The sequence below is a fragment of the Excalfactoria chinensis genome, chromosome 1 (assembly GCF_039878825.1).
Source record: "Excalfactoria chinensis isolate bCotChi1 chromosome 1, bCotChi1.hap2, whole genome shotgun sequence".
In the NCBI taxonomy this organism is placed as follows: Eukaryota; Metazoa; Chordata; class Aves; order Galliformes; family Phasianidae; genus Excalfactoria; species Excalfactoria chinensis.
In genome coordinates, this window is record NC_092825.1 from 125249862 (window position 1) to 125265051 (window position 15190).

General features: G+C 44.5%; 1 protein-coding gene across 2 annotated transcripts in view; it reads right to left on the minus strand.

Annotated features, from left to right (window-relative positions):
- The window catches only part of CRACDL (CRACD like), a 40161-nt gene extending 25507 nt beyond the window's left edge, over window positions 1–14654 (minus strand). Inside the window, exons 1-2 of one of the 2 annotated variants that reach the window (XM_072352333.1) lie at window positions 14377–14581; window positions 290–366 (exon numbers count right to left, since the gene is read on the minus strand). In XM_072352333.1, coding sequence (XP_072208434.1) covers window positions 290–356 — 67 coding nt within the window. In that variant the 5' untranslated portion in view covers window positions 357–366; window positions 14377–14581. Of the gene's footprint in view, window positions 1–289; window positions 367–14376 lie in introns of both variants that reach the window. The other variant, XM_072352342.1, reaches the window with a different exon arrangement.
- Window positions 14655–15190: the final 536 nt, after the last annotated feature.

Below are 15190 nucleotides of genomic sequence, written 5' to 3' on the forward strand. Positions count from 1 at the left end.
AGCACCTGTCTGGTGTGGGTTTGGATGACAGCATTGGAAAGCTTCCCTACCGGTGTTTTAGTTATTGTTGGATCTTGTTGGGTAGAAACGTTAACTGTCACAAGACGCTACAAAAATCTGACTTCAAGAGTTGAGAAATGTCAAAACTGCCACAGGTCTTGGAGGTAGAAGGAGAAAGAGGCAGAATGCATTCTCTAAATGAATACACTCACTCCTGTGACAGAGCTAAGGTACTAAAGCTTAAGAAGTTACAGTCCTCTTTGTTCTTTGAGGAAGGGAGCATTTCTACCTGAGTTGTCTTCTCCATATCCCTCAGTCTCTCGCACCTTAGGGTCCATTGTCCTTGAGGAACTCATGTGACAGTCACTGAAGGAGAGAGAAAAAATGTCAATTATATCAACAAAATAGCAATACTTCAATAGACACATACAGGCAAGGTACAAAAGTACAAAGATGTAAAAATTTAATATGATATTGTAAATAAACACATAAGCAATATATGTCTATATACACTTACCTATTTATAAATATGTACACGACTGGTAATGCTGTGGTAATCACAGCATTTGGGTAACACGTTCAAGTAACCTTCGCAAAGAACTGCACGTATATTCAGTTTTCATTTAACTTGAAGTATTCTACAGATTCTAGTTTTAATTCTTTAAATATAAATGTTCTTTCTTCTTTGCATTTTGGAAGCAAAATACCACGTTCTTCATGAAGGTTCCTACATTAAAAAATACTTCCAAACTGTACACGTCCTGAGCACGGTCACAGAACATCTGTAATTTCAAAAGCATCTCCAGAAGAGCAGTCAGCTTGTGCTCTCTTTCCTCTATCTGGAAAACCATGATTTCATGGTTGAGTCAGTATAAAGTCATGGATGCCATTCACTGGAGGGTGACCTAAATACCACAGAGGAACTCCTTGGGTTGCATTGGTGACAGATGCTCATGTCAGAACCTAGACCAGAAAGTGAGTATATCACAGCTATTCTGAACCCCTGAAATAAGAGCAGGCTTAAGTAATGAGGCTAATAAATTTAGAGAGTTAAATGGAAATGAAATATTTATTACAGGAGCCTAAACCATGACATGTTGAACTGAAACACTGGTGAGTGCTTGATCCAGGCTGTGATGGACAGTCATTTGATGGCACTAGCAAAGACAACGCTGCTGCCCACTAGCTCCGGTGCTTCTTCACTTCCCCAGCAGCTGGATGAGCACTTTCATCATCCAAGAAGCCCTTTCACATATCATATCATAGTATCACATCACACTGTACTTTTATATTTTAATATACAAACTGGGTGCCATAGCTCACACCCCCAGCTGTATCCACTGCATCCACCTGCAGCTAGCTGAGAGTCTGCTATTTTTACACATTATGCTCCATCTGTTCTGAGCAGCAAAGCCACCAGGTGATAAATACCCCTGTAATGGAAATGCTATTTTGAGCAGAGGCATGTTTCTTCTGGCATAATTAAAGCAATTAATATGATTTAATTTCTGATGTTCTAGAAATGTGTTGCTATCCCATCTGAAACCTTTGCAGCCAATTTCATAGAATGTTTGACGTTGGAAAGGACCTCGAAGACCATCCAGCTCCAACCCCCTGCTGTAATGGTCTAATCTCCCATTAGATCAGGTTGCTAAAAGCTCCATCCAACCTGGCCTTGAGTGCCTCTAAGGATAGGGCACCCACGGCTTCACTGAGCAACAATTTTCTACAGAATAAAACTGATATTAAAAAGTGAACTTGACCATTTTGTCAGTAAAGATCTGTGTGAGTGACTGTGTGAGTGACCATTACATCCACCAAACACCTGAGGACAGTCATATACGATGGGGGAGTGACAAACATCTCTACCTCCTTAGGAGAAGCAGCATGACACTGAATCCCAATGAGCTTTCTTTTTGCCAGCTGTCTAGATGCAAGGTCCCTGCTCTACTCCTGACTCCCCACGGCCATTCTTCAAGTCTGTAATACTTTTGCAATTTGAAGGTTATTTTAGGAATTAGTGTACCTTTCTAAAAAGTGTCCTGGGCCTGAAGAAGGCAGCCCAGCTTATCTGTGCTCCTGTAGCATGGTGTTGGAAACACCTCTTACAAGGGAATGCTGGGACAGCAGTGTGTGAGGAGTGAGGTCTGGCCAGGTCCCATGCCCACTACTGCAAGAGTGAGTCACCCTTAACCTGCTTCCAGGGGTTACCTGGGGGACGACCTGGCTGCTCTGCCACAGGTGGCTGTGGCTCAAGTTTGTAGTTCCAAAGGAAAGTTTGCAGTCTGAATCCAGAGCTGGCATTTGGATCCAGCTCCACCAGGCCTACGTTGGTTCATCAAAGGGGCATGATGTTCACAGAGCAGGAGGCTGGGAGCTCTCACGGCCGTTGCTATGTTGTGAAAACACGCCGTCTGAGACCCAGATGGTGAGGTGCGTCAACGTGCTGATGACTGAATGTCAGACTGGGGAGGAGTTTTATGGCCACTGTAACCAAGGAGAGATTTGTTTGCACCAGGAGATGAAAGGGCATCCTCTTTGCTAACCTGTGAAGAGCTAAGCAAATCGCAGAGGGACTGGAACTGAAAAATAAAAAGGCAAAACGCTTGGCAAAGGACACAGTGGTCTGGCCAGAGGTGTGTACGCGCAGTCACCAAGCCTATCTGCCTGACCACTTAGCCTAGGATGTGGGCAGGGTGAGACCTTGATGGCCGAGCCACCACTTGAAAGCTGACAGATCACCTTAGTCAACCTTGATTACAAGTAAATGCTTGTGCTGAGACTTAGTCATATGCTTAAGTGTTTGCTGAGTTGCAGTTTACTCCCAGGTCAGCATCTCACCCAGCCTAGCAGCAGGCAGTCAATCAAAATTGATGACGGCATTTTTATAGGCCTGGAGAAAGTTGCTTTTCCTTCCAAGCCCTTCCTTTCTTTCCCAAGCGTATGAACACAGAAAGCTGTACTACATGTACCTCCTTCATTGTTAACCTTTAGCAGAAGTTATTTTAACAACATCTTAGGTATATTTTCAGCCTTTCAGTCTTTTTCCTCAGTGTCCAAAACAAGCTCTCATTCATCACATGAAAGATTTGGTTAAAACATGACAATTAAGAGGAGAAAGAAAAACAAGATACCGGAGTTCCACACGAGTATGATTATACCTGCTTGTCACTTTCCTGGCATAAACATGGATTTGCTTAATCGGGAGCTAAGTGTTATCTCCTTCAAAGCTTTCCTTAAAGTCTATGACATGTAAGTTTAATAGCTATTCAACGTACTGTTGACAGAAGCACCCTCATGCAGCACAGTGCACCTGCATTTGGATCCTGAGGCTGTGCCAGGATCTGTTTGTGTTCTGAGGGTGCTGAGAACTCTCAGCCTTCTCTCTTCAGCTTCTCCAAGCCTTCCTGAGCTTCAAGTAAAGTCATATTCTGGCCTAAGAAATCAGTCGGATCCACATCCCTCAAGAGTGTGTTGCTTTACTTCTTCTGTCTTAGCAAGGGCAAGATTTACCACACTACCAGCAGTTGTGCTTTTTCTCTCTTCTTTTTTTTCCCCCTCCTCGGGAAACAGAACCCTGCTTTATCAATTTATTATGAGATTTTATGAGGCCAATATGTCTGATGATAAACTGCTAAATATTACCCAAGCTTATAATGGTATTTTTTCTACATTAGACTTTTCCCAGCAGATATTGTTTTTCCATTTCCTTCTTCCTTCCTGTGCTCTTTTATTATGAGCTAAGACACAGGAAACACAGCTAAGAATACATTAGTGCAAAGAATATAGAAGGAACACTGCATGGCAACCCTACCCTTCCCAAATGTCACTGAATTCCAAGCGAGTATCAGAAAAAAAAGGGGGGAAAAAAGGAAAGAAATAAAAGCACAGCCGAAATGAATGGTAGCAATTTGAACCTTTTATTCCTGTGATTGCAAAAACATTTGCTTTCGAGTAGGCCAAGGTCTTTTACAGATCTGAACTTGGGACTATCATTTCACACGAGGAGGAGACCTGCCTTTTTCTCTCTCCAATATCATGATACGCGCTAAAATCTCTACTGGTTTTACGCAGCCTTGTGGATTTAAGAAGGAAAAATGCAAGAAGTGATATAAAGAAAATATATAAAGATATATAGCTATTTCAGATATAAAGAAAACCCAAACATTCAGAACGACTGCCCTCGCTGAGCCAGCAGCCAAACAGAAAGGCTGTGTTTTGAGGATACTGCACAACGAGATACAGGAGAAGGATGAGTGGGCAATGAGCTTGTGATGGTGAGGTGCCCACAATAGCGCTCAGACCTTTTCCTGCTAATAGAGATCCCAATGTGACCCCCGCTTCAAGCTCTCAAATGACCTTCAGTGCTCCTAAGTTGTAAGGCTTTCACCCACCCCACGATAAATCTCTCACCACATGCCTAATTATAAAATCATTTGCAGAAGTCATCAATCACCTGGATGTTACTAGGAGAAACCTCCCTTCCCCAGGTCTGTCTCCAACAGAGCGGGTGTAAGAAGCACAGATCAGCGCTGCACATGAGGCAGCACTATGCACATGAGCACAGATATTGGGAGCAAGATGCACGATGCACGTCCCTGGAAATCCAGCTAGTTTGTATAAAAGCATCCCAAAAATGCACAGAAAGGGACATGGGAAGTTGATAACAACAGCAATGCCATTTCCAGAGCCATGCATCTTGCTTCTCCAAACCTTCCAGTGTCACAGGAGTTCAAATTTCACTTTTTATTCAGGCTCCAATTTTTAAATCAAATGATCAAATACACTCGAGACCACACTTGCACGCATGTGGTCATCCCAACAGCTTTCACATGTCTCCCAAGCACGCTCATTGTGACTGAAGGACCACTTTCCCTCTCTACCACATCAGCACCTATACAGCATCTGTTCATATTCCTCCTGCATCCCCATTTTTTTGAATGGGTGATATAATGAAAATAATTTACCTGAGAAGACACATATTTTTAAAGAAAATTACATTGTTTTCCTCTACTATACCCACATAAATACCAAAGACAAACTAAATTCCAAACTGTGAAGAAAAACAGTCCATTACTTTTTATGCACAATCTTGCCTTATGTTGTCAGAGTTGAGCAGATGATTATTGCCTTCCATTTTACTCAAAGGTCTTGTGTCAATAAATGAAAAATAATCACACGGCAAAGTCTCTGACTTCATGTGTTCTCAGCTTTCTTTTATTTTTAATAGTTTAGTGAGCGTGCATGGGGACAGCATCTTCAAATACGTGCTATTTTCACATACGGCTTGCCGTCCCAAAAGGTGACACTTTGTCAGTTTGTTACTCGCCTTTATCAATCTCACAGTGACACCTTCCCCATCCCTTTTTTAATCTGCACTACTGGTTAATAAAAGCCTCACTTTCTGCGCGTGTGACTGACATTTCCTCCAGCTACTGCTACTCTCATAGCATGCTCTCGTGTTATTAGAAAACATGTAGCACCCGTCATGGTGATGTGCCGAGATCCTGCGAGCCATTCCTAATGCCTAGAGCAAGGCTGGCCTTGATGAACTTTGCTTCCACTAGTATCCACAGGGAGCCCCAGCCTGATAATGTCTTTCTCCTTAAAAACTCAGTCTTTTAGGGATCTTCCCATACTCCTCATAGCCACTGTCAAAACAAACAGAGCTGTGAGTGACTTACTTTTTCTCATAAATGACTACCTATATTTCAAGTAGTTGCACCAACACACCATCTTCTTCCAGTGCTGCTCCTTGTGCCGATGCTCTCTATTCACAGAAAGACAGGACATCTTTGGTTGGAAGGGACCTACAAGGATCACCGAGTCCAGCTCCAGGCTCCACACAGGACCACTCAAAAACCAAACCCCGTGTCTGACAGCGTTGTCCAAATGCCCTTTGAACTCCAGCACTGGGGGCCGTGCCCACAGCCCTGTGCATCCCGTTCCATGCCCACCGCCCTGTGGTGCAGCCCCTTTCCCTGCCCCCCAGCTGCCCCTCCCCTGACAGCTCCATGCCGTTCCCTCGGGCCCTGTCGCTGTCACACAGAGCAGAGCTCAGCGCTGCCCCTCCGCTCCCTGTGAGGAGCTGCAGCTGCCATCTGGCCTCCATCAGCTCCTCTGCGCTGAGCAGAGCTCACACGTCTTCCTCTCTAGACCCCTCACCATCTTTGTAGCTCTCCCGTGGAGGGAGGAAGAGCCATTCACTCATAGTTCCTGCCCTTATATTGTTCTCCAGTGCTGCAGGAGGTAGAGGACTTCAAGCCCTGACACGGGCAGCATCTGTGTATATGGCTACTGCCATCCCACTGTTACTCCACACCACCTGCTTTCCCTGCACTACTCCCATCTATCGCTCAAATTCCTGTTGCACAGTATGTGAGCATACAGTGTTGGCCAGTGTCCCTGTGGTCACTGACTACAGTCAGCAAGGAGTCTCCAGTGCAGAGCTCTGCTAAAAGGCAGAGGGGTGACAAGACACAGCTCAGTACATGGGATCTGCTCCCAGGCCTGTGCATCTGCAGGGTGAGACCTGCCTTGACCCACATGTCAAGCTACGACAGAAGAAAAAGAAGCGGTTCTTGCTGCTTTCACTTCTGCTGGGCAGTAGGCAGTTTCCCTCACATATCCAAGCCTACCTCATCCCTGGTACATTTGTCACTATTATTTTCCATGGACCCCGCAGACTCTCATACAGGATACTCACCAAGCCTTCCGTGCCCTCTGCAGCACATTCCTTTCTCTATTACAAACAGTGCATTTCCAAAGGACGGGGAGAAAAGCCCTGCTATTTCTACCTGTTTGTTTTTCAAGAATTAACAGACCTGCCTTCTCTCCCCTTTTCTACATGAAGGCAAGAAGCTACAGGACAAATACCGCATAAAACAAGCTTTCCATCCAAGCAGCTCCTGAAGAACAAGCTTTCTGCTCTTTTGAAACGTGTGCTGTAACAAAATCCACCAGCCTATAAGAAAGCACGACTGCTTGGTCTGATTTCCTGGTGCAGCAAAGGCACTATTCCCCAGAAGGGCAAAAGGCAGCTCTTCTTCCCTAAGGGAGCTCAATAACTCAGGGGTAAACACCTTGTCAAAGGTCATATTTTGTTCACAGCAAAAGCTTTTAACCTGCACGTTTTCTTTAAACAGATGCTAAAGTACGGAATGCAAAAGCAAACCAGACATCTACATAAAATAATGAAAAACCAGGGGAGGGGGGAAATTATGTTGGCAAAAGAATAAAACAAAACCATGTGAAATGCACTTGGCCTATGTAAAACCGCCTTCCTTCTGCCTTTCATTGGAAACTTCATATTTCTTGTGATTTAACAGCGGGCCCAGGCAGGTTATTCTACCAATACAGACAGCATTATTAACACAGCAGTTAGAGCAATAAGAGCACACTGAGACTCCGTCTTCCTTCTCAGCATACAGGATAATGGAAGCCCGGTTTTCTTTTCCTTTTTTCACAAAGACACGAGACCTCTCCCAGCCAGCTCCCCACAAAGATCCGCTGCTACGTTTAAGAGAACAAACAGCTCAACACACAGTCAGAGGCTGGGGCTTCTAGCAGTTATTTTACTGATAGAAGCACAATCTGCATCTTGAACTTCAGTAGTACCAAGCGTACACACAGAGCACTTGGGCTAATATTGTCCCGATGGAGATCATCTTTTCTGCACAATAATGAGCTAATGTCACTCAAAGTTAAGGCCAGGTAAAGTATTAAATATTCACCGTCACTCTCCTTGAAAAGCAATAGGAAAGAAAGTAAAAAGACCTGCTTTAGTTAGAACAAAATTACATTTGATTCTACATGTCGCAATTGCAATTATTCTTCAATTCAGCACTGGGAACATTCCTGAAGCTATTTCACAAAAATAATTACATAAAGTCGCTTGGTATTCAGAGCGAGTATCAAAATCAGCGTTGTTATAAGGTCTCCATGGGTTTAGATTCTGTGAAAGAGAACGGGGCTTTCAGTGATCCCCCCCTGTGCTCTTTGGAACCATAAATGCAATAAATTGACTATATGCACGCACACACGCATTTTGTGGCAAAGAAAGAATAAGACTCACCTGGAAACACAGCAAGCCCCAAAGAACCCGCACTTTTACACCCGCAGCCCCATCAATTAGGCTCATGTAAGCGTGTTCTTGTACAGAGTGAAGGTTAATGGGAGCTTCAGATACTGAACATCTTTAGTGCAACCCAGAATGAGATCCTTATTCAGCTTCACTGGCCATTCAGAACAAAACTCAGTGGGCCAAGTCACTCAGACAAAGAAATCAATTGCGACTGCTCACATCAGATCTGAATGTGGCCCAATTTTCATCCATTCTGCACCCACCTATAATGCGTTGACTGTCTGCTCTTGGCTACGTGAAGTGTGACGCAGTCAACGGCTTTATTCCAACCCTCCTATTAAGTTTCCTTAAAAGTTAAGGACAAGTCTTTTCAAATAACGTGTTCACCCGAACACAGAATATAGCCATATCCAAAGCCTACTCGCAAATGTTTTGCCATGAATACAACGAAAAACAGTCTGATTTGGCTAAACGCACATAAGAGGGAAAAATGCATGAGACAAAGAGAACAAGATATTCTTTACTAGATTCCTCCAGAATTCCTGTGCTGGAAAGATTAAATACCTACTGTAATCATCCAAACACCATGCACGGAGTAGCTTTTGCACCGAATATTTAGAGGAGAGAAAAAAGGAAGGTAGGGAATGTAAAGAGAATGAATATCCTAAGGGAAGCATTAGCCCTTCCAGGCAGAGACACCCCAGCCAACCACCTGAGATGAGCCAGAATATAAGATGACTGCTTTCCAGAAGCTGCTCATGAGAGGTGCTAGGGGGCCCTCAGGCCCAGCACTCCCCAGTGTCACTCGGCGGCCGCCCGCACTGCTCTGCTGAGCAGCTTCAGTCATGCTCTAACCTGGAGTCACCTCGGATACAGCGGTAGAAAGCAGCCATGCCTCCAAGCCAACAAACAGTCCTTGTCCTGGGTCATCCTAGCACAAAGGAGCAGCGGGGATGGAGACAGGTCCAATAGGAGGGTGCTGCAAGGCAGTAGGGAAGGGGAGCATCATCCTCTGCATTGCCACTCTGCAGGTCCCTGGTTGCATTCTCTGAGGCCACTTTCCTCCCCAGGGTTCACACCAGCTGTCCAAGGGGGATGGCCACTGTCAGCGTGACCTCAATCCTTTGAAACTTCCCCAGGCAACGGTGCTGACATATTTCAGCAATAACTGCTACCTTGTAAACACATTCCACATTCCTGTTTTGCCAAACCCCACAGGCCAAATGCAAAACTAACTGGCTGCATGAGGCTCTTTCTGAAGAGGTACATGTGGCAGGCTTTAACTGGGGATGACCCAATTGAGTCTCTTTGTCTCCATCTAATTTAGCCCTGCTTGCCTTTCAAGTTGATGGGAAAGAGAAGAACCATATCTGCCTCCTCTCTCCTTCACCCTGAGGAATTTTCAAACCACTTTTAGAAAAAAAGGAGCAAGAGATTTTAATGCACAGCCACAGCAATACGTGACAACTTTATGGGTTCAGGTACGAGTCTGTTTAAATCAGGAAGTCTTCCTAACCAAAGCAGTTTCTCAGGTGAGCATGCTGGAGGGCTGCTTTCTGACCCCATCAGGGTGAACAACACCGCTGCATCCTTTCATCTGTTCTCAGAACTCTCCTCTGCGTTTTAAAAGAAAAGCCACAATCAGAATTTCACAAATAGAAGAGTCCTAATTCTTACCATTTATTCTCTCACTACATGTACTTGCAAACTTTTCACTCCTATTATCCATTCAGGCCACGTTTGTTATTTTGTGTGTGAAACAGAAGAGCTATATTCTCCTGTCCCTGTGTCCTTGCAGGTCTATGCTCTATGCTTCAAAACAAGGATATGAGCAAATGGAAATTAGCATGACTTGCTCTAATTCTCATTTTCCCCTTTGCTCCTTCCCTGCAGCAATAACATCCATGAAAGCAAGAGATCTTGCCAGTCACTCTGCACGTCTCACCTCCTGCTGCCTCTTCGTATTTGCAGGCTTTTGGAAGTCAATACCTTGATGGAGCTTAACAGGTTTACTGCTACCTTGTTGGAAATCCAGAGCTGAGTCTCTGGTGTTCTACACTACCTGCATCGGTCCTTGCACTGGGAAATAGAAGCACTTACACATGTCAATTTGCCCAGGCCAAGTGACAGGGGATACATGTGCTGGATACTCCTAAAGAATACATGCAGAAATCTAAATGCAGAATGAGGTGAGGAGATTGGAAAAAAATATGAGAAAGGAGGGCACTGAAGAGAACAAACCTTCCCCGACAGCGTTTATAACAAACCAGGGACACATTCACTAGGAGGGCTCCTGCTTCTTATCTATCCAGAGCAGCAGAAAAATATGCTACCAGTCACAGTGTCACGCTGATTGTGTGTCCTCTCTCATCTGCAAGACAGATGGATGCAGCCCTGACAGCGCTTTCGTCTTAACTCAGTACTGGAGGACAGGTGATAAACATCAGTATGCAATGTTTCTGCTCCTCGGGTTTAATTTCCTAAGAAAACAAAGCTTATGTGACTGCACTGTCTATCTTGCTCCCTTTCTCCCACTGCTCCTGAAGCCTTTACAGCCGGGCTGGCAGCAGAAGGCTGGGAGGACTTTAGGTCCAACAGAGCAGGGAGAAGGGAGGGGACTGACAAATGAAGGCCTTGTGGAAAGAGCACAGGTGGATGAGCTCCACAGCAAGGGAGCATTGCCATCCCAAGCGCTCTTGGAGGGGGCCCCAAGGACCACTGCTGGGGAATGCACTGGGAGAAGTATCTTTCTTTTTAGACATCACCCATTTGCACTCAGTCTTTTCTCACTTTTGCTGAATTAGAAGATCCCTTTGCCACAAAAGTCTTATATGCACATTTGCTCTTGGCTGCCTCTCTAGGCAATGGAGAAAAGACGCTTCAGAAATTAACAGATCTACATTTCTTCACTGGGAAGAGATGCTCTCTGCTGAGGACAGTGGGAATCTAGGGTTACTCAGATGCTCACAGGTAGCTGCTCTCCATTCCCATCCCCACTGCCATATTCATGTGTCAAGGGAGAATCAAAAACCACACAGGAACCTGAAAATGCTGTTTACAATGGGCAAAACAAAACAAAACGATGAGAACTTGTCCCATTTTCACCAAGCTCCTTTCCCTGAATGCCTCACAAATGTTTTCCTTCAATACTCAAAGCACAGTGAGAAGCAAGTTATTAATTTACAACTATGACAAGATTATTATGGCTAATTTAACATGTGCAGGCACTTAACTAAATAAAGTTGGGAAATATTTGTCATTAATTCAAACATTTCTTTCCTGCAATTCAGCAGATGTAACCTCAATGAGCTGCAGAAACCCAGCATCACATAAAGAACCCTCATCCACTAGCACTTTTACATGTAACTGTACAATACTTGAGTTCTGCCTGACTTAAATGTGCACAACAGAACATACTCCAGCATTCACAAAATAAGAAGTACTAATATCCAGATGTCAGAAAACCTAACTTCACTGTATGCTCTTCCTAACACAGGAATGGGAGCTGAGAAACACACAACATACCGTCAGAGAACCTCTGAAAGGTCCCAGCACTGATCCCTTGGACAGGTCCAAAGTCGGAGAGGAAAAGGTTAGCACAGCCATGATGGGGAAGTAAGCATTCAACAAACAAAGCAGCCTTTCTCCTATCCACTGACTTACATATGTTAGTCATAAATTGTTTTATCCACTGATGCTTCTGCAAGACCTGTAACTACCAGATGCATTCTGCCTGTGAGATCCCTTCCACTCCAGGGGCTCCATACATTTCCTTGCCACTTTCAGTTCTCACATGTTAGTATATACTGTCTCCTGAGCAACAGCATGTTCAGGTACACTGAAATCTCTGAGCTCTACATAGGTGTGTCAGGATAAAACTTAGGCACACAGTCTCAGAGGGGACCTCCAGAGCGTTCAGTCCCCTGTTGTTGCTAGCAAACACTTCATGTAATCCATTCACAGGCTGATTAAAGCCTCCTTTGAAAGCAATTCAGTTTTCCCTGTTCCTCTGACTGAAATGGTATTCTGGAAATTTGCAGCTGATGGTTAGAAACTTCCAGACTAAATGGCCAGTCTGTAGCTATTTTCTGTTGTGCCAGAGCTATCCTTCGTTTGAGGCAGCTTCTGTCCCTTAACAAGGGCATTTAGAGAAGGTGTTCGTCTCCCCTTTCAGTTCTCCATTTGCCAGCAAGCCTTGCATAGGGTGGTGGACAGGAATCAGTGAGGAAAATATTGACTTTCCACCTCTGGCCTGTTCTCTTCTGCAGACACTACTTCCAACATGTTTCCTATGTTTACTGTCAAGAAATGCTGTCTAGTGTAAGGCCAATGTTCCAGTAATGTTCCCAGACCTGGCTCTTCCATATGTCCAGGCACACAGACTTCTGCTTCTGGCTGTTGCTACCAAACTACAGAACCCAAACCAGATTCATGTTAAGCCCTAAAGTGCTGGCACTTGCTCACTTGGACAGACTCCCAAGTCCTGGCCATCTGTGTATCAGCAGAGGGCCTCCAGTGTAGGTGTAGCAGGAAAATATTTAGCCTTTTACATCCAGCTGGCAAACACACCAGCTCAAGCTCGAGGAAAATCTGACCCTGTTTGCTTAGGGGCCTCCTTCCTTTTAACTTCTTTTTTTTTTCTCCAGACATTTTAAAAGTAGCTGTGAGTCAGGGAATGAGGTGTCTAGCAGCTCTGTTCCCAGCTCTGACAGAAGACTAACAGGATGCTGCAAGGCTCTGAGAACAAAAGAAAGCAGGGAGTGCTGGATAACAACCTCTCTGGTCCCACACTGTCCTCTGAGGGTGTTGCTTTACTGCACAGCCAGATCAAAGTGACTGACAAGGCTTCTGCTGTTGTCTTCTGAAAGCTGTTGATCTTGAGAAAGGCACAATTAATTGAAATGTGAAGCTCAAACAGATATTTCCCCTCTCTATCCTATATCACCTGAACACACAGTAGTGTGAAGTTACACACTTAGGAGATTCTTTTGTAATCAAGAGCATCCTGAACTGCAGAAAGATCCTGCACTGGTATGGGTTTCTTCTCTCTTCTTGAATGCACATACAGTGCTAGTCCTAGGGATGCATGTATAAGCTTTCCCGTATGTTTGACGTGGACAAAAAGCTTGAGATACCAAATCAGACATTCACACATCAAAAAGCAGACACTATATCAGTGCGCAATGTGAGACTGGCAATTGTTTTTCTGAATACTAAGCATGGAAAATATCAATTGAAACTGTGCTTACTCAGTCCTTCTGAAGAAATCAGGTCCTGAGTGCCCTACAGCCACCACACAAACTAAATTAAAACATTATATTAGAGTTAATTTGAAAATACGGCTTCAGGGTTTTTTTTTCAGATCCCTTTTCAATAAGGCCCACTACAGCCTCTTGTGCAAAAAAAAAACCCAACCCACAAACCTGCTTACAGCGTGTCTGCCCAAGACATGTGCAGCCAGATCTGAGGCTGATGCCACCTGGCAGGCCTCTGCTCACATTAACTGGGACCACGCCAAATCGCACTACTGAAGGGCTTGAGCGTATTGTTTACAGACCGCTGACAAAGGCAAGTTGAATAGCTTGCACGCACCTGGAGACATTTATTTCCACGTTCTTTAAAATATGAAAACTGTGTTACTTGTGAGAAAGGGTCCTTCAGAAAACTCTCACGCCACCCCTTTGCCAGCACTCAAAATAAATATTCCATGGTGTAAACTGCACGATCGCCAGTGTTTACAAGTAAAGAAGGGAACCAACAGCTCACAGAAGAGAATTTCTTTTGGTCCGGAATTTGTTTAGAGTGGTACATCACTTCTATTTTTGCATTTGTCAAAGGGTTTCTACTTGTAATCTATGAAACCAAATAAAAAATGAGGAACAAATCACACTGCGCTAACAACCACAGGCAACAACTGGCAGCCTCTGCAAACAATACAGTCAGATGAAATCGCTGCTTTCTGTATCTAAAAGTGCTACGAGGAGCCAGTTCCAACAAAAGTGTGGCAGCTAACTCTTGACCATTTAGTTTCTACTAGCTTGTTTTAGAAATGTCCACAGAAATTCAAAGGCTGTTAGCAGCACTTTACAAGCAGATGCCACAAAGAAGTAGGGAAGGCAGTTCATCTTTCCACTTCACTTTTTTCACCTACCATCTGCTGAAACTTTAATAAGTACAAAGACAGGTCAACACTTGCACGACTGAATGTTGTGCGTCTGTGTAACCAAGGAACGCACTGCACCTGTACAAAACCAACCTTTAAGGCAACTCAAACATGAACTTCAGCTGCTTACCTGCATCCGTTCCTGTTTTGTCAAAGTCAACGTAACACAAAAGGCTACCGTTGCTTCAAGAGGGGTCTGTCACCTTGCCAAGTGGTAGTAAAAACAACAGAGGTATTCTAAAGTTTGCACAGAGGATCCTGTAAAGCCTCGATCCCATTCAATTTAGGAAGCGCAAACTACATCTCATCAGTTATCCGCCACTGGGCTCTGCTCTGCCTTCCCAAAGCATGAGTGATCAACACCTCCCCGGTCCCTTCACCAAGCGATCCCTGCATCTGGTGCCGAATGAGTCAGTGGCAGGAGAAAGCACCAGTATCCCCCAGTTGCTAGGGAACAAGCAGGGAGATCCTGACCTGAATTCCTAGCGCAGGCTGATGTTGCTCTGGGAGCTTTGCTGGGTCCTGGAAAGGCAGGGTCATGCTGACAGGTTGCTCCTAGGTTTGCAGATTCTGATGGGCAACACCACACAGGGCAATGGGATGGCAGCCGAGCTGCTTCTACTACAAAAAGGCACTATTGAAAAATGGGGAACGCACCAGCAAAAACTGAGGATGCATTTTCTACCTTCTGTGCCAATGAAGCTTGAAAGTTTTTAATACAGAAATAAGATCTTTGTATCTCTTGTCATTAGAGAAAGTAGAACAACTACGCACATGGCCTCAGCATTAACAAATGCAATAACAGAATACTGGATGTAGAAACCCAAGAAATTAAGGTTATCCCAGACACCTGTGCTACAAAGTATACAGTACAGACAAACTCATAACTGAGAACACGGAACAGAAGCACGTCCGAAGTGGTAAAGATGACACAAGCAATCTGC